Here is a 24440-nt window from a genome sequence, read left to right on the forward strand (position 1 = left end):
AGGAGGGACAGCCAACCTAGGCCAGGGGAGTGGGGAAGACTTCTTTAGAGGACATGGGCCCTGAGCTCAACCTTGCAGGGAGCCTTTTAAAAATTGTGTTTGATGCTATCAAATGATTACTTAGGAATTACATTTTCCCAAATTAAGCTGGACACACTGGGGAGAGGATTAAGGTAGGTAACTCCCAAGGTCCTTTTGAATTCTGAGATTACATGAAAATTGCTTGAATTAAGGAAAGTCCGGTCAAATGACTTGATGACCAGGAAAAGTGGAATTAATGTTGGCTGAGTAAGCCAGGGATGACACCAACACAAGGAATAAAATAAGTGAGGAATATTGTTATTTTTTAAGTAATAATTCATGCTTCGTTGAACATTTCAGAAATTTAAGAATCCACACGTGTGAGTTTAATAAACCTACTTTAAAACAGTGGCTGGGGGATTCCCTGGCAGTCCAGTGGTTAGGACTCCGCGCTTTCACTGCCAGGGTTCAGGTTCAATCCGTGGTCAGGGAACAAAGATCCTGAAAAATAAAATAAAATAAAAACATAAAACAGTGGCTGGCTTCTGGGGGAAAAAATGTCTGGCATAAATAAATTTAGTCTATAAACCACCAGAAGATGTCACTATCTCCCAAGTAATAGTCCATTACATTAACTCCTTTTCATGTACATTTTTGAACACTGACAGACTGTGACAGACTGATGTCTGGCTTGTAATATTGAGTCTATGAGAAGGATAGGACCTCACAGGAAATACTTGTCGAAGGTGTGTAGGTTTGTTCCATCTTGATTCTTGATGCCCTAGATATGTGAACCCTGTTCTCTACTTCATGTATTGAAATTATCTGGACACTCTGGATTTCATTTGTGCTTTCAAGAAAAATTAAGATGGTGAAAAATCCTCCAAAATATACTCTCTGATCTTGACTTTCTCTCACATTTTCAGGTTTCGTTATTATTATCCAACTGCATTTATTAAATTATCAGATTTTCTGTGTTCTATCTTGGACACAATCTAAGATATTCTTGAATCTTTTTATTTTTTATTTTTTATTTTTAAGTCAACTTTCATGGTGTGTAAAGCAAAACTGGAACATATTTCCACACTGTAATAATACTGGATGAAATGAACCAGTAGTTCCCCAGTTACTCAGAAGTAAGGATTTCAGACTGTCTGAGCCAATATATACCAATATATAACAGGAAGTAACATGTTAAAGAAAAATAAATTATAGCAAGAAAGGCTCAAAAATTGATCATCAAGTGTCTTGTGCTGGGGGCTGTGGGAGTGGGATTCTCCAAGATAAAAGGTTAATAATTTGTTAAAGGCAGCCAGTGACAGCCAGCAGATGAGCAGATGGGTATGATTTCTGCTTCAGTTCTGCCCAAACCTCAAAAGAACTAAATACATCACTTGTCTTCTCCATGCCCATTGGTTTCAACAGTAAAGTGGAATAGTCTGCCCAACCTAGTTCTCTAGGTAGTTATAACCTCAAAGGAGCAGTGAAGAATGAAGTTAAAGTGTTTCATAAATATAAGGAATTCATGTAAATTCTTCTAGGAAAAATACAAAATACTCAAATTATTCCATGCTGTGTAAAGACATCCTATATTTCTATATTTTGATTGTTTGACTTTATTTAAAGTTTTCATTAATAGGGAAAATTTGGGAAATGTTTTTCATTGGGAAAAATTTTAATTTTCATTAATTGGGAAAAATATTTAAGCAGTTACACTGATGAACTGAAAATAGAACTTGATATGTTTCTAGGGTGTCCATGTAGGCAGCCTTATGTCTGCAAAGAATTATAGAGACATTTATTTAATAATGGTATAAAATTATGTTCCTATAACTTAGGAACATAGAGCCAAATTAATTGAATTCCAGTACCCAGCTCACAGTGAGCTGAAATGTAATGGGACTAACAATGCTTTATTGTGGGCTGGAAACAGTGCTGTATAATGAAGTGAGCATTTGTAATTAATTGGTTTAAATCCTGGCTCCACCAAAAAACTATGTAACTTTGTAACTATGTAACTATGTAACTTCTTGAGTTTGAGCCTCAGTTTCCTAATATGTAAAATGGAGATAATATCTGTTTGGTCATTCTACTTTGTCATTCCTAGTTTTTCATTCCCCTTTGTGAGTATGAAATGAGATCAGGAAACTCAAGTCAGCAAGACAGATAAGGAAGCAATGACTGCAGAATGGGATAAAGGTTCCCGTTAGCCTCCCCTTAGAAGGGTGGTATTATCAGCCTTGGGTGGATGGTGGCAATTTTAATTCAGGAGCTGGTACATCAGTGTTATATGTTAAATTCTCTTTATTTTGCTATTGGTTTGCCCTATTTTTTAGTGGAACTTTTTAGTGAAAGCAAGCAGATTAGTATGTAATCTCAAAAACCAGCATCCTGTTTTATTTCTAAAAATTTCACTCTTGCTATCACAAACTTACCTATACAGTCACACCTCTGTATCTGTGGGGGGTGTGTTCTAGCCTCTCCCCACCGGCAGCCCCCGCAGGATGCCAAACTCTGGGACGCTCAAGTCCCTTATTGGCCCTCTGTGTCCACAGATGCAGAACCCATAGATATGGAGGGCCGACAGTAATTAGGTGCTCAGTGACGTTTTTAAAGACACAAGGATTCTGAGGACATCTTTCCTGAGTTGTTATGTTAAAGGCAGTCTTTAGTACCCACAGTGGGACTTATAGGATCACAATGTACTGTGTAATGTGGTGACACAAGCTCAGGAAATGGGCTTACGGACCTAGTCCCCAATCTCCACATTCTACTGGCCAGGCTACCTTGGGCAAAATTGAGTCTTGGTTTCTCTACCTGCTTATTTGTTACACAGGTGGTTGGGAGAATCAAATGGGATACTTGAATGTGCTTTGTACGTACGTTTGACTATTAATAAAAGAATGTCAAAAATAGAAGTGCAGTGAAAAAAATCAAGTTTTATATACATTCAGATTAGTACTAATGATAGTTATCAACAATATACAAATTTTAAAGGATTGGGAGAAATACTGAATAAAATAGAAACTTTTATGTTGGTATTAGTATGTTATGGGGACAAGGGGAGAGGAGTATGGAATTGGGGTGTAGGATGGGGCCTAGAAAAGCTGCCACAGAATTCAGGAGAGAAGGAGCCTCAGGACGATTAATTTTCTTCATTACCTCTGTTTCCTTATGAAGTTTCTTATCCTAAAAGGTGAAGAATTAGGTCATTAGCTTTGAGCCTGTTTAAAATTCTCCACCTAACACTTTGATCAGGTTTGATGAAACTATTTTCTTGCATAAATTATATATATGTGTATATATATACACACACACACACACACACATATATATATATATATTTTTTTTTTTTTTTGGTCTAGGTAGATTAGAATGACTTGGCTAACAAGCAACTTACGAGATCCACTTTTTTCACTGTTGGGAGACTAGAGTCCTACCTAAAATTGAACTGGGCGGTCAGGCTTGCCCTCATGGTGCTAGGTACAGGCAGTATTGGCATTTCAGGATTTCAGGACTAAATAGCAAATAAGTGTTTTTATTTTACTTTAAATTTTGATTAGTATTTTCACTGGGTATATAATTTTAGGTTGACAATTTTTTCCCTAGTTTTTAAAGAGATTATTCCATTGTCTTCTGACTTTCAATATTTCTGATAAGAGGTCAACAGTCATTCTTTTTTTTTTTTTTTTTAGTTTACTTATTTTTATTTATTTATTTTTGGCTGTGTTGGGTCCTCATTTCTGTGTGAGGGCTTTCTCTAGTTGTGGCGAGCGGGGGCCACTCTTCATCGCGGTGCGTGGGCCTCTCACTATCGCAGCCTCTCTTGTTGCGGAGCACAGGCTCCAGATGCGCAGGCTCAGTAGTTGTGGCTCACGGGCCCAGTTGCTCCGTGGCATGTGGGATCTTCCCAGACCAGGGCTCGAACCCGTGTCCCCTGCATTAGCAGGCAGATTCTCTACCACTGTGCCACCAGGAAAGCCCATAAACTGTCATTCTTATCTTTATTTCTCATCTAATAGATCCAGAGCAAAAACCTTTGGGTTTTTTATCTCTTGGGTTTTAAATCATTGATAAAGTCAAGATTCTTTATCAGTGAGGAGCAGAAACTATCTTAGCTAGAGTGAACTAAAAGGAGGGCAATTTGTTATAAGGGTTGGGTATTTCATGAAACCCAAGGGTAGGACAGCTGGGTCTAGACAAACAGGAATTGGAAGGCCATTAGAAACAGACACCCTCAGCCTGCTAAAGTTTCATTGTGTTTCGTTCCTCTTACTCTTTGCCAGACCAGTGTTCTCTCCATCTCCAGTCCATAACGTGAATGTAACCCCCACCCCCCACCCCCAGTTACAGTTCCAGGGTTCTGCAAGATTAACTAACAGTTTTTCAGTTCTATAAATTACAGGAAAATTTGGCATCTGACTGGCTCAGCACCGTGCAGGTGCCCATCCCTGGTCCATCCAACAGGAGATGGGAAACATTATAGTATATACAGGACTTTGGGAGGCCTGTCTCCATAAAAGAGGAGAGGGGTGGTAGTGGGAGGGAAGTTCCCTGAGAATGAGGAATTGCTATGTTCTGGGCAATCACCTCTAAAGATGTCCTAGTCAATCTTATTTTCTCTAGGGAAGAGGCTCTTTCTGTACAGGATGTTGGGAAGTCATCGAATACATGCAATGGCTGGATTTTTTTCCTAATGCATATTCAGTCTACATATCCTAAGCATAGACCAAAGCTTTAGTTTCATGGCCCTCAGGGGTTTCTGCTCTACACATCATTTCATCTATCTTTGCTGTATTTGTTATTTTGAGATGGGGAGCACATATTTTAATGCTCTTCTGTAACCACTAAATTATATAAAGCTCATGATCATTGTTCCAGTCTTGTTTTCTACCACATGGTAAACTCGCCCAACTCTTTGAAACTATGCAAATTTCCCCCAGGCACCATGCTCTCTCATGCAAGTCTTTGCTCCCACATTTTTTTTCTTTCGTTTGCCTCACTCTTTCAGCCCTGAAAGCTTATACTATCATCCCCTCTTCTAGGAAACCCTCTCCCACTCCCTTAGTAAGCTAATTTAGGTGTCCTTACCTGTGCTCCCATTACCACATGTGTCACTCACCACACCATATAGACTCATTCATTTTCTGGTTTGTTTCTTTAAGGGAAATATCACAGTTCAGCCTATATCATCACTGTCTCAAAAAGGCCTGCCACATAGTAGGCCCTCATGAGAAGGAACAAATGAATAAAACGAGCCTCAGTTCTGGAAAGTCTGGCTTTATATTTTCTTCTCTCTATTATCAACAGCTCTAGTGTAGAAGTTAGGAGTTCAGGCTCTGATGCCAGACTTCCTGGGTCTGTATCCCATCTCTGCCTAGTTTCCTAGTTGTGCGAACTTGAGTAAGTTGACTTAAAGTCTCTGTGCCTCAGTTTCCTCATCTGTAGATGGTATAATAACGGTACCTACCTGAGAGAGTCATTGTGGGGATTAAATGAGTTAAGTGCATAAAGTCTGGCACCTAGAGGGTACTCCATAAGTGTTAGTTATTATTATCATCAACCATCTAAATCACTACCAAAAAAACCTTTGCAGATTCAGGTGTGTGTCATGAGCAATACATTCTGCAGAAATGGTTTGTGCTCTTAGCAGTCATTGACCCTCAAAAGAGATTCACGTGGTCTTTCCCTAGTGGTGCTTCCATTATGTGCTCTAAGAGATTAGTAACCTAAAGTTATCTGGGGATTGAGGAATGGGTTAGAAGCTTCACCAGGGGATGTTTTCTGTAGCAAGAGAGTGTGTTTATCTTATTTTATTTTGATTGTATTTGTTTTTGACGAATGAGTGAGCTTTTTGGAGACAGGTGAAGACATTTTGGTGGAGTGATTAGATATGTGATTTCCTGGAGTCTTAGCATTCTCAGCCTTGAGGAGTTGTGGGTGGCAAGGTTGGTGGCCTGAAAATATCCTTTTAAGAGCACAGGGCTGGATAGGATTTTTTTGCAGAAACTGATAAACTGCCTCTGAAATATGTATGGAAATACAAAAGACTTAGAATAGCCAAAACAATTTTAATAAAAGAACAAAGTTGGAGGACTTTCATTTCCCAATTTCAAAACTTACTCTATAAAGCTACAGTCAACAGAGTGTGATATTGGTAGAAGGATAGACATAAAGATCAATGGAACAGAATTGAGAGTCCAGAAATAATTTTTTATATTTATGTTCCATTGATTTTCGACAAGGGTGCTAAGGCAATTCATTGGAGAAAGGATAGCCTTTCTAACAAATGGTGCTGGGACAACTGGATATCCACATGGAAAAAAGATGAACTTAGGGCTTCCCTAGTGGCACAGTCTTTAAGAATCCACCTGCCAATGCAGGGGACACAGGTTCAATCCCTGGTCCAGGAAGATCCTACATGCTGTGGAGCAGCTAAGCCCGTGTGCCACAACTACTAAAGCCCGCGTGCTCTAGGACCCGAGTGCTGCAACTACTGAGCCCGTGTGCTGCAACTACTGAAGCCCGTGTGCCTAGAGCCCATGCTCTGCAACAAGAGAAGCCACCACAATGAAAAGCCCGCACACTGCAATGAAGAGTAGCCCCCACTCACCACAACTAGAAAAAGCCTGCGTGCGGCAATGAAGACCCAACGCAGCCAGAAAAAAAAAAAAAAATGAACTTAGATGTTTACCTTATACCATACATAAAAGTGAACTCAAAATGGATCATAGACTTAAATGTCAGAGCTAAAACAATTAAACTTTTAGAAAAAAAAATAGGAGAAAATCTTCAAGACCTCAGGTTAGGTAAAGATTTCTTACAAGACCCAGTCTATGTAAGAATAAAAACTGATACGTTGGACCTCACCCCATCAAAATTTTAAATGTTTGCACTTAAAAATATAACATAAAGAAAATGAAAAGACAAGCAGTAGACTGGGAGACAATATTTGCAAATCGTATTATCTGGTAAAGAATTTGTATTGAGAATATACACTCATACACCTCAATAATGCAAAAAACTCATTTTAAAAATGGGCAAAATATTTGAATAGAAATTTTACCAAAAAAGATACATCAGTGACAAATAAGCACATGACAACGTGGCCAATGCTATTAGTCATCAGAGAAATGCAAATTAAAACCACAATGAGATACCATTTTATACCCACTTGAATGGTTATACAAAAAAAACCAGACAACAAATATTGGTGAGGATGTCAGAAATGGGAGTCCTCATATATGCTACTGGGAATGTAAAATAGTGCTGCCACTTTGGAAAATAATTTGGCCGTTTCTTAAAAGTTTAAACATATACTTGCCATACAATCCACCAATTCCACTCCTAGGTATTTCCCCAAGAGAAATGAAAAGATTTGTCCACAGAAAGATTTGCATACAAATGTTCTTAACAATTTTATTCATAATAGCCAGAGATTGGAAGCAACCTAAATGTCCATCAATGGATAGACACAATGTGGTATGTCCATACAATAAAATATACCACAGAAAGCAGAAAAGGAGGCACAAACTACTGACACAAGTTGTGACATGGACAAACCTGAAAATCATCATATTAAATGGAAGAAGCTAGACACAAGAGACAATATATTGTATGGTATATAGTGTGTTGATTCCATTTATATGAAATGTCTAGTAAAGGCAAATCTATAGAGAGAGAAAGATTGATGGTTGCCTGGGGCAGTGTGGGGTATGGGAGATGGGGACTAACAGTGAATATGAGGGGTATTTTTGGGATGATAGAAATGTTCTACCTGCTTTGTGCTTTATGGTGATGCTTCCACAACATGGTAAATTTACTAAAAATCATTGACTGTCCACTTGAAATGGGTGAAGTGTATGATATGCAAAATATACCTCAGTAAAGTCAGAGGAGGTAGTATGGGTGGGGGCGGGGGGTGGAAGAAAGGAGGAGGAGAGAGAGAGAGACAGAGACAAAGACAGAGACAGAGAATGAGAATAGGACTGGGTGGCGCCAGGCTGTTTGGATCTGAAACCTAGCAAGTCTAACCTCTCTTTGCCTCAGTTTCCTGTCAGTGAAGTTGGGGAAAATAACAATTAACTATCCACAAAGTAGTGTTGGAAAGATTGTGATAATATGTAAACAACGCTTAACACAAAGTTTGGACCATAAAGAGAGCTCAACAAATAATAGCCGTAATAGTAATAATTATTATTATTGGTGGTAGTATTTAACCTACTGAGGATCCAGCTCTGATTTATATCAACTAAATTCAAATCCTGGAGAAGGGTTTGGACTGCGACTGCAGAGGGCAGTGACTCTTCTTGTGGAAATGACTCTGGGGGAATCTGAGAGGCTAAAGCACAGGATTTGTCAGTCACCTGCAGGCTGGGGGTTGGGGCACTGGAGCCTCCCAGATGAAGGCTGTTTCTTCATGGCAGCTTCATTTATGGAGGGGTCATCCTGCCGCCCATCCATGTGGGAGCGACATGTGCTATTTCTACTCCAGTCCAGCAATGACTTATGTTATACCACTACATGCCAGATCCTATTGGCTTGGAGGACAGGTGATCTGGGGGCACAGAGGAGGGATACCTAACCTTGTGTAGGAGGGTTTCTAGAGGAAGTGATATCTCTGTGAGACTTAAGAATCCCTTGACATTTCCCAGATGAAGGGTGAGGAGAGTTATCCAGACAGAGGCTACAGTCTGAGTAAACCTCAGAGGTGACAGGGAGCTTGCTGAATTCAGTGAAAAGCTGACATACAGAGCAGAGTGACAAGAAACAAGGCTGGAGTCCCACAGAGGGCCTTGTGTGCCATGATAAAGAATTTAGACTTATCCTGAGGATGAAGAGCACTAAGCAGGTTCCAGGACCCGCTCGGTCATGTTCAGTTCCGTGGTCCCAGTGGCACTTACACACCACACCTTGAGTGATCCTGCTCTGTTGATCAGGGGCAGATAAATGCCCTCCTAGAGGTCTGTGGCCTGGGTTTTGCATTTAGCCTCCTCGAGTGCAAGTGTTCCTCCAAGGACCACATCCATACTGGTGTCTCACAGAAAAAGTGTTTCACGGCTCCCTCGAGAGGCATAAGAGGCCATAATGTGGCCGCTGAGAGCCTGTCTTAGGGGCCAGACCTCAGAAAAGCAAAGGACCTGTGAATGTTTCACACACTTCGCCCTGGGTGCCTGCTCTGGCTGAGAGCGCATTAAAAGTCCCAGCGACCAAGGGGCAGGTATTGTCCTGGTTACTATGGCATCACCTTGGAAAGGATCACTCAGGGAAAGCCACAGCTGAGCCGAGTGAGCCAGGAGGCGAACGTGGTCTGAAGCAGCAGGAGGGGCTGGAGATAGGCTGCAGATGCTGTCGCTGGTCTCGGGACACCTCGTGGGCTGGAGCCCACTTTAGCTTCTCCAGCTGCAGCCCAGGGCACGAGCCGGGCTGCGCTCAGCCTGAGAGTGGCTGCCTGAGACAGCACCACAGGCTGCTGCTGAGCTGGGAGCTGAGAGGGGACGAATTCCCAGTGACACACCACTTGGCCTCTCTTTTTTTTGGCAGGGGGTGTTGTCTCATCTTGAAAGATCTGGGCTGGGTTTCACCTTCTTTTTGATTTTAAGTAGTCACCTGTATGAGAACTGACTTCCAGGTGTTCATCGAGGAAAGCAGAGTGGTCCCCACGCTGGAAATGAGAAAGGATGACCATTTCCGAGACTGACTGTTGACGGCCTGGAGATACCCCCTTTTAAAAATGCCTTTTAAAGCATTTGATACTTTTAAAGAAAAAATTTTGAAACCTGGAAAGGAAGGAGTGAAGATTGCTGTGGGAGATTCGTTGGGGATTTTACAAAGGTAAAGTTTGAATGCAAACTTTAGGTTTCTTTCTGAGTAGCTTCACATTGCTGGTGTTTGAAAGAGTTTGCCTCATGTTTTTAAAGCCACATTTAAAAAAGGAGTGAGTGGGTCAGATTAAAGGGCTTCTGGAGCCCCTTCTCGCTCCAACAGACTATGTGCCTAGAGGAAAAGATGCATCAAAACCATAAGGTTGAATTAGGAAAATATCAAGACAAACATTCTGCTTATACGGTAGGATTCGCACTTATTGGAGATGGTAATATTGCATTATTGTGTGTTTGGCATTGAATTAGAAAAGATTTAGGGAGATAATATTTCATGTTAATTCAGTACTAATAACAAAATCAGGAACCACTTTATATGGTTATGCTCTGAGCTGAAATAATTTTTAAGAATTTTTCACTTCATTTTTCACTATAAATGAAAATTAGATATTTGCAAATTGTGTAGCTTGTAATATAAACTATATAAAGTGGTTCTTGATTGGGTAGTTTTCAAAGAGAAAGATAATTACACAATGGTGTGAAGAAAGTAACTTAAAAAATTAGTATTTAAAGCAGAAAATCTTACATGATTAAGTGGGAAAGTGTTAAGTACTATCACTGAATTGAATGTTTTTGTCCAAACCAAAAAATAAATCTTTTTTTAAAAAGTAAAATATATTACCATTGGAAGAGAGTTTGCCATAAATGAATGAAATGATGTGATATTTTAATTTGTGATTTTTAAAAGTAGACATAGTAAATGCCTTCCTAGGTCTTATAGATGAATTAATAAGCAGTCCTTATGTGCAAGGTAAAATGACTCCTTTAATCTCTCTGACATAAATAAATGTGAAAATATCCTTATTAAGTTTTTTATGATTATTTCTAATCCTGGTGAGTGAAAAATTCCACCTAGCAACTCCTTTTAACTTTTCTATGTTTTCTCTTAAATTTAAAAACTAGCATTTGAAGGACTATTTCTAGGCACACTGCGATTCATTCCACTTCTTGTATCTTATAACACAGGGGCTCCTGTCAGTGTTAAATTTTCCATTGTATCACTCTTGATGAGCTTAGCAGGAGAACTGGGTTGGGCACCTTATTATTCTGGTAATTAAAAACAAAAAACTTTCCATCAGAACTACACTGAATTATCATGTATAGATGAAAACCTACCTCAGTGACAGCAAGATAAACCAGCCAAACATAGGAAATGATTACAATAACCTATTCTTTTAAGAGTGTTTTATCCTTCCATTGAGCACTCCCAGGTAACATCTTATGGTGGTGTTCATTTGATTAAAAATGTGAAAGGAAGTCACAGTGGCTTAATTGGCATATTCAAGTGATGACAAAGGCATCCGACAAAGTCAGGAATAAAAACCACGACTTTGGACTAGTCACCATTACAATCACCAAACTCTGTGCCTTAGTTTATAAAATACTCAACCAAAAGTACTTAGGAGTGTTCTTTTCCGACTTTGTTTTTTAAAATTTAATCACTTTTTTCAGTAAGGGACTCATCCTAAATGCTGGTTTTACTGTGTTTGATTGGATAATCCAAACCTGAAGATCCTTTTGTTTACCAGATTGGTTTACTTAGGGATATAACAAAATTAGTAATTTCCAAGTTGTGTGACCTCAACCCCAAATTAAGTTATGTGTCTAGGACTCTGAAGAGTTTCCTCAGAACTGCATCATGGAACAATAAAAAAGCAGCTAACACAGTTCTGGAGATAGAGAATACACTAAATGAATGCTAGATACTATCATTGTTGTCATAATTGTAGAATGAATGTTTTTAGAATAAATAAAGCCAAACTCGCACCTCTTCTTTCACGGATCCCTAGAGAGACACGATTGGCAAGGAAGGGGAAAAAAGGCATTAATTGACCGTCGATCTAAATTGACGGATCCTCAGCTCTAGTGGTCTTTGAGCAGTGCTCCAGAATTAGGGCTCCTCCAGCAAAAACAGCTCTGCCACGCACTTGGTGTTAACCTCAAGTCTATAAGATAATTATATATAAAGTGCCTTGCCCAGAGCCTGGCATGTAATGGACATTCCCTCTCCTCATTGATTTTTACATAAAACCAGTTGACGGAATCCAATGTAAAAAAAAAAAAAAAAAAAAAAAAAAGACCTTAAAGAACTGTTTTCTGTTTTGTAAGGGGCAGGAACATTGGGAAGTTAGAAATCCCAACTTTCTAACTTAGCAATCAGTATAAATCATAAATGTCTAATAATGTTTAAGGCTGAGATCATCATCTAGATGGAATTTTTAGATGTTTTTTAATCACGGAGTGTTCCTCTTGGTCAGGGGAGTGGCAAATGCACAGGAAAGCATCTGAAGTTTGCACATGGGGCTGATTAGAGCCAAGCATTATTAATCTTTCTGGAGAACAGTCATTGATAAGAAGCAGCTGAACAATTCATCAGCTAAAGGTACAATAATATATTTCAAATGTAGGAAGAAAGATGATGCATTCACTTATCGTCCAGTATTGGAACAGATAGACAGCGTTACATTTGGAAATTAATGTCCAAAAACTGGTATACAGATTTTTTTCAACTTAGATGATAATATGAGTACCCTCTAATTGCTTATGTGTAATAAATGATAATAATGAACACTTAGTATGTTCCAGGTACCGTAAAATTATTTAATTCTATTAACAATCCTGTGAGGTAGGGCCGATTATAATCACGGTTTTACAGATGAGAAAACTGAGACACAGAGAGGTTAAGTAAATTGCCCACAGCGTATAAGTGGCAGAGCTGGGTTTCAGACCAGACATTTCTGCCCACCATTCTTAATCATTACACTATGCTGCACTCGTAATCAACTGTCCGCTCTTCCCACTTGCTGTCTTGAAATTTAACCACTCACTTAGGCTTAGGGACTTACTTGGGCTGCAAAGTAGCCAGCAACCTCTGGATCTTCAGGCAAGCATGGGCTTTTATCCTAATTAGTTATAGTATGGAAGGTTTTCCCCAAGGGAGACTGAGCGAGAGTCTGGTCTCCTTTTAGGTGTTCATATCTCCCCTTTAAAGTGATGGTACCAATCCCTGTATTGTGTACATCGTCAGCATTCAGCGGTTGTGTATTGAATGTATGTACCAGCCGTGCACTGTCTGCTCCATAGACAAAGGCTAGTGTGTGAGACCAGGCTCTGAGATCAGGTGATCCTGGATTCCAATTGCCGTGACATCATTTACTTTCTGCCTGCACAACCTCAGGCAACTTGCTCCCATGGTTGCAGTCAGAGTGATTCTATTAAAACAGATAACATCTCTCCCCTGCTCACCACTAACGCCTCCCCCCCACCCAGTTTCCCACCTCACTCAGAGTGAAAGCCATTGTCCTTTCAATAGCCTTCAAGGTCCTACATGATCTGTAGGACTTTGAGAAATCTGACTTCATCTCTGACCTTCACTGCCTGCCTCACCCCACTCCAGCCACAGTCTGCACTCTTACTGGAGCTCCCTGGACCCGTTCCTGTGCCAGCTTTTGTTTTTTCCTTTGAATTAATTTTTACGGGAGTATAGTTGCTTTACAATGTTGTGTTAGTTTATACTATACAGTGAAGTGAATCAGCTATACGTATATATATATCCCCTCTTTTTTGGATTTCCTTCCCATTTAGGTCACCACATAGCATAGAGTAGAATTCCCTGTGCTTTACAGTAGGTTCTCATTAGTTATCTATTTCATACATAGCATCAATAATGTGTATATGTCAATCCCAATTCATGCCACCCCCTCTTCCCCCTTGGTATCCATACGTTTGTTCTCTATGTCTGTGTCTCTATTTCTGCTTTGCAAATAAGATCATCTATACCATTTTTCTAGATTCTACATATGTGTGTTAATATACAATATTTGTTTTTCTCTTTATGACTTACTTCACTCGGTATGACAGGCTCTAGGTCCATCCACGGCTCTACAAATGACCCACTTTCGTTCCTTTTCATGGCTGAGTAATATTCCATTGTATATATGTATCACATCTTCTTAATCCATTCCTCTGTTGATGGACATTTAGGTTGCTTCCATGACCTGGCTATTGTAAATAGTGCTGCAGTGAACAATGGGGTGCATGTGTCTGGATGTGATTTATTGAGAGAGAGCTCTTCCTGGAAAAATTGGGAGAGAGGGAGTAAAGCAGGATAGGAAAGGAGAAAACGAAGCAAAGATGTGATCTCAGGTAACGCACAGGGGCCAGGTCACAGTGGAAAGCTCTGGGGCATAACTGGCACTGGGTTGTCCCTTTGAGCAAAGGGACCAATCTTTTATGTCTCTGCATCAGTCAGTCATTGACTGTGGGCTACCCCAGCAGGGATGGAGGTTTATAATGGAGGCCATGTAGTGGTGGGCAGTTCTCCTAAGAAGCGAGCAGTTGCAAGCGATTAGCAGCTCTAGAAGTGTGCTGGCTTGAGAAAAGGGACCTGGGCTGTGCACTACAGCCCACTCGTTGCACCATACAGATCCACTTGCTTCTCACATTCAGTTCACTCCATCCAGGTACAGCTTCTCCACGACCCTGTGGTCATAATTCCTGAGGAACCTTCAGGAGAAGAGTTGGTGGGATGCACTAGCTCTCTTTGCTCTGGCTGGTCCCTCCTTCCCACCCGTTCTCAAGTCCCCTCACTTCTGTTAACTTGCCTTGTGGGTTGATCCAGTCCTCAATCCCTGAGGGATCAAAACCCCTGGTTAACATACCCTTACCAGTTATGGTTGCTGTATTTGAGTTACACTGGACAAGGCAGTATCAGGAGATGTCTTAGTGGATGCCCTGAACGCCAAACATATGTCTTCTTGCTCCTGTGATGAAGCAACGGTCCTAACGCATCCTGAGGATCAGGATCAATTTCCCTTGCTACAGTGGTGACCCCTGGCTTTCCCTTTTGCTCTTGGTGTGAGGACCCCAGCATGACTGGGCAGCAGTCATAGCCATATACTTAATGGGATTTTCATTGTATTCCCAAGTGGAAGAATTCTTCTTCGGGATTAGGACTTCTGGATCCACAGAGCCTAAAGTTGAAGAGATGAGGTAGCCCTCAAGTGGGTTACCGGGAATGATGGTGAGTGGGGCCACCCCTGCTTCTAACCCCTTGTTTCTCAGACCCATGTATTCTACCTACTGGGGGCAGAGTACCATACAATAACTGTTGGTTTATGGAATATACTGCATCCAGAAGGGTAGCGCCCTATCCTCACAGAGATTTATCTCTAAGCTGATGCCTCAGCTGCTTCTTTAAGAGGCTTCCTCAGCTCTGGCAGGTGGCCAGCTCCTGGAAGGTGCGGGGTATGTGGTAGAGCCAGTGGATCCCATTGTCATGTACCTCTGCTATACCTCCTTTGCCATAAATTGGCTTCCTCGGGTTCTTATTCACAGGGGGAATTCACCCATGGAAAGGAGAAAGTCACTGATAGTCAAATCTACTTCAAAGATGTGCTCTGCTCAATTACTGAACCACAAGAAGCTCTCAAGTTATTTAAAAGATCATAGCGGCCCTAATCTCTGACCACAATGCACTGATTACTAGAAATTAATGCACAATTATATTTTTAAAGTCATCAGCCTCCTCTTGGCATCTCTACTTTGTCTAAGGTTCCGAGAGCCACACTAAGAGCTCATTAGAATCATTTTCTTGGCCTTTGCCAGGATGTTAAATCCTGTGTCATGGGGGAATGCCCCCTGCATTAGTTTCCTAGGGCTGCTGTAACAAAACACCACAAACTTGGTGGCTTCAAGTTATTCTCTCACAGTTCTGGAAGCCCAGACTCAAGCTGTCAGCAGGGCCATGCTCTCTCTGAAGGCTCTGAAGGAGAATTCATCTTTGCCTCTGCCTCGCTTCTGGTGGTTGCTGGTGAATCCTTGGCCTTCCTCGACTTGTAGACACATCACTCCAGTCTCTGCCTCTGTGGTCAAATGGCCTTCTCCTCCTGGGTTTCTCTGTCTATGTGTGCAAAACTCCTTCTTTTTATAGGGACACCAGTCATTGGATTAGGGTCTACAGTAATCCAGTGTGACCTTGTCTTAACTTGATTACGTCTTCAAAGAACCCATTTCCAAGTAAGGTTGGGTTCACAGGTATCAGAAGTTAGGACTTGAACTTATGCTTTGAGGGCAACATAATTCAACCTAACCTTCATATTGACAAACTCTCCCTTATCCAATTTTATTACCCGTACATCTCCCTCAGAATCCATTCCCAGGCATACTTTCCTGCTTCCTGCTGGGAAATGTTAGTCAGATCCTGCTTGTTTGTTGGTGTATAACCCCTCCCTCCATTGACAGGCACACCCAATATTTGCCTAATCTTTCCCAGCTTGGGACTCGGTGCTAATTATCGGTCTGGTGGTCAGAAAGGGAGGTGGGAGCAGATCTTGAAGAGCATCAGCGTCATCTCATAAATCACCTGCTCCGTCTGAGGCTAGTTTTCAAGTAAAAGGAGGAGGGACATCTGTCTTCCAAAAAGAAGCGTGGCTGCGTCTGCAGGTCCAGAGGGTTCAGAGGAATCTAGGGCTTTAGATGTTCAAGTGCATCTACCCTTTAACCCAGCACTCAGGTATCCTAGCATTCCAAGTTCTTAGGGTCCCATTTCTTATCAGGATCTCAGCTTGGGTGTAAGAGACCTCCCCAGCCTCAGAATTCCACCTTCTCTGGAGTTCTGCTATTTTTTTAAAACTAAACTTTTGTATTGGAATAATTTTAGATTCACAGAAAAGTTGCAAATATAGTACAGAGATTTTCTATTTACTCCTTACTTGGTTTCCTCTAATATTAACATCTTACATTATTATGGAACGGTTGTCAAAACTAAGACACCAACATTGGTACATTACTAATTCAACTCCAACACTTCATTAAAATTTCATTAGTTTTTCCATTTATGTCTTTTTTCCTGTTCCAGGATCCAATCCAGGATACCACATTGCTCTTAGTCATCATGTCTCCTCTGATCTGTGACTCTTTCTCAGCCTTTTCTTGTTTTTTGTGACTTGGATGGTTTTGAGGAATACTGGTTGGGTATTTTGTTGAATGTTCCTCAGTTTGAGTTGTCTGATATTTCTCTCATGATTAGACTAGGATTGTGAGTTTTTAGGAAGAACACTGCAAAGGTGAAATGCCTTTCTCATCACATCATATGGGGGAGGGGAACGTTGTATCAACATAACTTATCACTAGTGATCCTAACCTTGATTGCTTGGTTAAGGAAGTGTTTGCCAGGTTTCTTCTCTTTCCCTACTCTATTCTTTGGAAGCAAGTCACTAAGTCCAGCCCACACCCAGAGGGGATTCTGCCATTTTTACAATGAAGTCTTGTGCCTGATCTTCAGTTATGTCTGCTCTCCAACTGCAGGAGATGAGGGTCTCTTTAAAGGCTGACAAGGAAGTGACAGATGCTCCCTTTTTCTTTTAAATTGGTAATTGATTGCCCCAATCCTGTTATTTTCTTTCTTCAGAGCATCAGTGGCATTTAACAATAGCCACTCACTGTAAATAAATTAAAAAGTGGAAAAAAAAAATGGCCACTCAACTCTGTGGAGAAATTGCTATTTCTCCTATACCTCCCAAGTACCAGAGATATTGCATGAACCACTGCAACCCCTTCCACCTGTATCCCAGCCCAGTTCACCACAGCTGAAAGTCTTAGTATTTGCACTGGTACCACATACTGGGAACTATCAACACTCACCTACCACCAGTGTTGGGGTCCTCACTCCCAACCAGTTAGTGAGCTATCAAACTCTAAGATCTCATTCTTAGGGTTTGCTTCCTAGAACGACATTCTCTTAAGGACTCCCCACCTTAGGGGTCTTTCCAAGCAGCAGGGCACAGGACCCTTCAGCTTTTAGACCCTTAGCCTCTCTCTTCTAACCATCTCTTATCTTCTCCTAGTCTGGCAGTAGATTTCCTTATCTAGGGCTTATTTTCTCTTTCCCCAATTTCCCACAAATATCTTTACAATAACCAAGTCCTCTAAGCGCTTCTTCAAGGTTAGTGCTAGGACCATAGGCTCAATACCTATAGAGTGAAGCAGGCCACATTGTATTTTATGACAAAGACACATTTTAGATGTCAACACACAGAAATCGTCTCTACTTCCACAAAGAACTATGCGGTATCATTCAAAGTTCTTAGTTGCAGTCAAGAGAATCCACTCTAGCTAAGGTGGAATGAAATTTAGTAAAGCATATTAGTATACTTTCAGATTCCTTGGGAGGACCAGATCTGGACACTCTACCTGCAGTAAAAAGGCAACAGAGAACATATTATATCATATCACTAGAATGTTCTAGATAAAACAAAGCCACTACCAATGCTTGTCTCTAGGTACTAATTATGTTCCAGAATTCTGCCACAGAGTCACAGAGGAAGCAGCTGCCTCCACCATTGCATGTGTCACCATCTGCATTGCCATTTCCCCTGCATACTGCATCCTCCTCTTGTTACTTCCTTTGGCACCTAAATCTCATACACACACTTCTGATTTGGCAGAGTCCACATCATAGCTAACATCACAGCTACAAGAGAGCATAGGAAAAGTAGTTTTCTCTGCTGGTAAGGCAGAGCTCAAAATATCAAGTGGCAGTTAGACATCGGGCAACCATAAATGATGGTTGTCTACTTCTTATGATTGTTCATAGTCCAGTTTTTACTTTTCTTCTTCTGATAGAGATATGAGTACAAAAGATGTTTTCCTTTCCTCTTAACTTTAAGGAAAGCAACAGTGCTAGTATAATGTTAAATGGCAACTGAGCTCAGTGTTGGGGTGACAATAAACAGTGGTGGGGACTGTAGTTAAAAGGAGAGTCAGTTATAGCCATGAGAGAATGTGGACCTAATAATTCCAGATTTTCAGTTTTCAAAATAAGCCAGAAATCCAAGCGTTTTTGTCTGTTTGTTTTTGGAGCAATCTCCTGACTTTTAAACTCTGGCAATTAATCCAAGTTCTGGAAAAAAAAAAAAAAAAACTCTATACATGCATCATACCGCACAAAAAACATGTCTATGGGCCAGATGTGGCCATTGGGCTGTTGCTTTATCACTGTAGCTTAGGCTTTTGGAATAAGATAGCATAGAGTCTAAGTCTATTTTCCCTGCTGTCCATTTTCCCACCGGACCTCCAACCAGCCAAGAAGACTTGTCTTCCCTGTGTTGGACTCCAGGACTGGGGCGCCCAATATGTCTGCCTGTGTGATCTCACTTTTCCTCTGAGTCCCCTCCCTGGGTCACAGGTCTTGACTTGATCACTTCTCTTCCCTTCCTACTTGATCCTATGTGGATCTTTCTTTCAGCCTTGGTTGTATAGGAGTCTTTCTGCCAGTTTCCAGTGAGAATTGTTCCACATGTAGATGTATTTTTGACGTGTTCATGGGATAGGGTAGGGGCGGGGGGCGAGTTCCACATCCTCCTGCTCCGCCATCTTTATCCCCTTCTTATCGTTCCCTGATTGGGTAAGGAGCACTGACTCTCTGCTTTTATGAGGGGACAGGAAAGGGTGAAATTCCAGGAGGAAAACAAAAACAGCAGAGGTTAACACCTCAAAATCTGTGAAACTATGCTGGGTACTAGGGATACTTGGTTCCTGACTTTATGATTTTATAGTCTACTGGAAGAGGCAAATAATATCTTTAAAAAATACACCAAAACAGGTACTGTGAGAGTATTGGCTGGGTGGGAGTTGACCAGGTGCATTTTCTTGAGATCCTTGGAATCTGGAGCACTGAAAGCCACACTGATGAGATCCTATTTCAAATCCTAACCTAGCTCTGGGAGTCAGACTTTAAGTCCCTCCTCCTTTCTTTGGAAGTTTCCATTTATTGATTATTTATCAAGTGCTTTATAAACTTTATCTTATTTAGTGCTCACAATAGTTCTATCCTCCATTCATGGAACTGAGGCTCAGATAGGTTAAGTAACTTGCTCAAGGTTACACAGCTAATAAATACCAGACTCAGCATTGGACCAGGACTGCCTGACTACAGAGCATGTTCTGTCTCTTTTTTTTAAATTGATGTTTTTAATTAAATGGAAGATTCTTTAAATTCTACTGTGCTTTATAATTTTCAAAACTTTCACACACATGATTTCATATAATCCCATAATATCCCTTCTTTCCCTCTACCCCTATATTTCCCCTCCCCCTTTCCCTCTCCCCACTGGAACTACTAGTTTGTTCTCTATATCCGTGAGTCTGCTTCTTTTTTGTTTTATTCACTAGTTTGTTGTATTTTTTAGATTCCACATGTAAGTGATATCATACAGTATTTCTCTTAATCCCTCTTCAGTATTGCTTCTCTAGAACCTTTAAAAAATATCTATTTAGGTGACGCACTTAATATTTTTAAGGTGCTTTCTGATTAGTTCCTATGTAGGAGCAGGCTTGATATCAAATCTGGATTATGTTTTCACCTCACCCACTGCAACTGGGTGATTCCTGGGCAAGGTTTTTTGTTTGTTTGTTTTTTGAGTTTTGGTCTTCTGAGCTGTAAGATGGGGATAAATCCTACTTCTCAAGATTGTTTTGAAGATCTCTCCCTCTCTCTCTCTTATGGGGTGCCTGCAGTGTAGAAGGTAGTCAATATCCTTCAACTTCCTTCCTTCTTCCAGTAGAGTAGCTACTCGATGATTATGTGAAAAACAATCTGATGTAAATGTGAGCCTTTGGGAGGCAAATTAGAATACTGCATTAGTCTGCTCTGGTTGCCAAAACAAAGTACCACAGACTGGGTAGAAACTTATTTTCTCACAGTTTTGGAAGCTGGAACTCCAAAATCAAGGTGTTGGCAGGCTTGGTTTCCCCTGAGGCCTCTCCTCTTGGCTTGTAGATGGCTGCCTTCTTTCTGTGTCCTCACAGGACCTTTACTCTGGTGATGTGCTCTCCTGGTGTCTCTTTGTGTGTCCAGGTTTCCTCCTCTTGTAATGACACAAGTCATATTGGATTAGGGCCCACCTATATGGGCCCTTATTTAATGTTAATTACCTCTTTAAAGGCCCTTTCTCCAAATACAGTCACATTCTGAGGTGCTGGGGGTTAGGATTTAAGTAAATAAAGGGACTTCCCTCATGGTCCAGTGGTTGAGACTTCACCTTCCAAGGCAGGGCGTCCAGGTTTGATCCCTTGTCAGGGAGCTAAGATCCCACATGCCTTGTGGCCAAAAAACCAAAACATAAAACAGAAGCAATATTGTAACAAATTCAATAAAGACTTTAAAAATGGTTCACATCAAAAATATATATCTTTAAAAAAAAAGAGTAAGTAAATAAACTTTTTAAAGTCATAAAATGATCTTTAGTTCTACTCAATTTGTGCTCCATATATAGAACTCATTACCTGCAAAACAAAACCAAATCTCCATGATTACTGGAACATTTGAATTGGAAGTATAGTTCTGCAGGTACTTAAAGGCCAGTTAGCATATCTTAAGCAATTATACTCCTGGGGCTTGATTGTTTACTGGACAGTTGTTTTTGTGAGCCGTGGGCCTGTACTTGTCTAGTGTATAAAGAGCCAGCAGCCCAGCCCACAGACTGCGGCTATCTGTATTTGGAGAAACAACAACGATGACTGTCACCCTAGAAAGAATGAAGATTCTCTGATCTAAAAGACCAGCTGCAGGCAAACATCCATAGAAAACCAAATATGATAAGCAGCACTTACGGATGATTGAAGTCCTCTACTTCTTAAGAAGGGAGTTCCTTTTTCTCATTTATTCTTTTAACCTCAAACCCCTTTAAAAAAAAATAACTTGTCACTGGGCAGGGATGAATAGATGCTTACCTCTGTCTGTAAAAGCTGTAAGTCAGGAGTGATGCCCAAAATTGATCCCTCAGTTCCATTCAGTTGACTAAGGATTCATGTGTCCAGGCACCATGATGAGCCCTAGGAATAAAGATGAGGAAGAAATGGCTCCTGCCCTCAACATGCTCACAATCTATTGGAGAGAACTTCATTCATTCATGTTCTTAAATCAACACATATTTACTCCACACCTACTGTGCTGATGACAACAAATAACTAACTCCATGTGATAAGTGCACTAATAGAGGAAAGTATAAAACATTTAGGCAGCATCAGGGATGGTACAGTCCCTAACATTGAAGCAATACCTACTCATTTACTGGTGGTAATATTTTCCTCTTGGTAGTGTAGGCTCATTTAATCTTAACAACAGCTCTGTCTGTGAGATAAATATTATATTCATTTTACAGATGAGGAAATGTGAGATTCAGAAAGGCCAAGCTACGTGCCCAAAGTCACACAGCTTGTATATATGTGGCAGAGCTGGCGAACAAACCTGGGTTAGCTGACTGCCACAAAGCCTGGTTTGTTCTATTAAGCAGGGTGAGGTAGTTCGGAATCTTCCTCTCTGAGCAACTTGGCTGTACAAGTTATGTCTCACCATTTTTCTGTTTTTAAAACAAACCAGATCTAACTGTGGTGGAAGTGAAGTTTCAGTTGATATAGGGGTGCCCCTCCTGCCACACCCAGGATGTGCAAAGGAGTCACAAACAACTCTGGAACTTCCTCTAGTGGTTGACTCATGCTCATTCCTGGTCCCATGGTCACGTGAAGCCTGGTGACTCAGCTGACACTTCAGGCAAGAGAAACTGAAACTGAAGGAAATCTACCCCCATGCTGTTGTGTCCTCCCTCTGGAAGCTCTTAGGACATCCCAGGTGGCACCATGCACTCAGAGGGTGCTTGTGTTGGTTCAGGTCCTCTAAGAAGCAGATGCTAAAGCTGGAATAGATGCACAAGAGATTTATTGAGGGAAAAGGGGAAGGAGCTATGGGAGCCTGGGAGAGCATTCAGACCACCATGCTAGCTGCATAAGAGAGAGGGAAAGAAGAAAGTTTAGGTAGGAAGAGTCTCAGACTCCACCACGGTACTAGAAAGTTTTGGCAAGGCCACTGGGGAGTCCTGCCTCTTGCAGGAAAGGGTCTGCCTTAAATCACTGCTATGCTCAGTGCTTGCTGGAGAGCAGCCTGTGACAGTGTGGTCCTCGAGTCAAAGCCCTGGTGCACTCAGAGCACAGCAGCTGGGTCTGTCTTCAGTTAAACTCCTCAAGACCCCACAGTGCCTGAGAATGTTAGTCTGTATTACTTTTCATCCAAAGTATCTGCATGCATATAGAGAGATGCTAAGCTTGTGAATGGTAACAATTTTATTAATAGCAATAATAATACTACTCACCATGTATTAATAGAAAGATCTTTTATGTACCAGGCACTGCACTAAATAATTTACACGCATCATATCATTTAATCATTAAAACAACCTTATGAGATAGCTATGATCACTAGCCCATTTTAGAGATGGCGATTGTTATGAACTGAATTGTGTCCCCCCCAAATTTGTATGTTGAAGTCCTAATTCCTGGTACGTTTTTTTGTGTGTGTGTTGGAAAACAGTTTATTTATTTTTAATAATAAAGATAGGAAGGAATTACCCTGAAGTATTGATACTTATCGCCATGTTATGCAAATATAGGCAGTTTTTCTGCTTCTTACTTTCAGATAAAACACAAAAGTATAAACTTATTTTTATAACCTGATAATTATAAAAAAGGAAAAAGTGAACAAGTTGAATAGTCAGCTTCTAAAGGAGGAACTAGTTCATAAAACTTAAATGTTTAAACACACTACACAGTAAATAAGTTCTTACCATATATACAAAAACATCAGCAGATGAACTTTGAAGTTAGTATCCCAAGAATTGCAGCCCCCAGCCTTCATCTAATCCCTGGTGAGGAATATGTATTTGGAGATAGGGTCTTTAGAGAGGCAACTACATTAAAATGAGATAATTAGTTTGGACCCTAATCCATGTGACTGGTATCCTTATAAGAAGAGGAAATTTGAACACAGAGGGACACAGATATACACAGAGGGAAGATGATGTGAAGATACAAGGAGAAGACAGACATCTACAAGCCAAGGAATGAAGCTTCAGAAGGAAGCTTGGCAATACCTTAATCTTGGACTTCTGGCCTCCAGAACAGTGAGAAAATAAAGTTTTGTTGTTTAAACCACTCAGTCTGTGGTACTTTGATATGGCAGCTCTGGCAAACTAATACCAGAATACTGTGGCTTAAAGTGGTCAAGTAACTTAGAGCCAAAGTCACAAAACTGGCACAGGGGTGAAACAGCATTCAGCTTCTCTCATTCCAGAGCCCTTTCTCTTAAATATTCTCCTCTACTGGGTCATCCATGGTGACTGGGCTACAAAGTAAGAGATGACAAGGTGACTCAGGAAGATCACTGAGACAGAACACAGCCTGGTGAGCTGGGAAACTCACATGAAAGGGAACTTGGCCGGACAGGCAGGAGAAAGGCTTCACATCCTGCCCGTACCCTCTACTGGCTCTGTGGTCTTGGCCAATCCACTCTTGCTTTCTGAACTACAGTTATAATTTGTGTCAAATGGAAGCATTAGATTTCCTGTCTCACTGAGCTGTTCTAACCATAGAATAAGATCATTACATGAAAGTGTAGGGAGAGGAAAGGGCAGAGGGAAAGAACTGAATTTGCTTCATACAAATATTAGTGTAGTTGTTATATATTATCTATGTTTTAGTGAATAT

The 24440-nt window shown here is 40.8% G+C and overlaps 1 protein-coding gene across 2 annotated transcripts in view; it reads left to right on the forward strand.

Moving 5' to 3' along the window:
• The first annotated feature begins 9754 nt into the window (after window positions 1-9754).
• Window positions 9755-24440, forward strand: part of SLC17A8 (solute carrier family 17 member 8) — a 49503-nt gene continuing 34817 nt past the window's right edge. For both annotated transcript variants that reach the window (XM_059934755.1, XM_059934756.1), the window contains exon 1: window positions 9755-9855. In XM_059934755.1, the coding sequence (XP_059790738.1) occupies window positions 9755-9855 (101 nt within the window). The remainder of the gene's footprint in view (window positions 9856-24440) is intronic.

Source organism: Balaenoptera ricei, chromosome 10 (genome assembly GCF_028023285.1).
Source record: "Balaenoptera ricei isolate mBalRic1 chromosome 10, mBalRic1.hap2, whole genome shotgun sequence".
Taxonomy (NCBI): domain Eukaryota; kingdom Metazoa; phylum Chordata; class Mammalia; order Artiodactyla; family Balaenopteridae; genus Balaenoptera; species Balaenoptera ricei.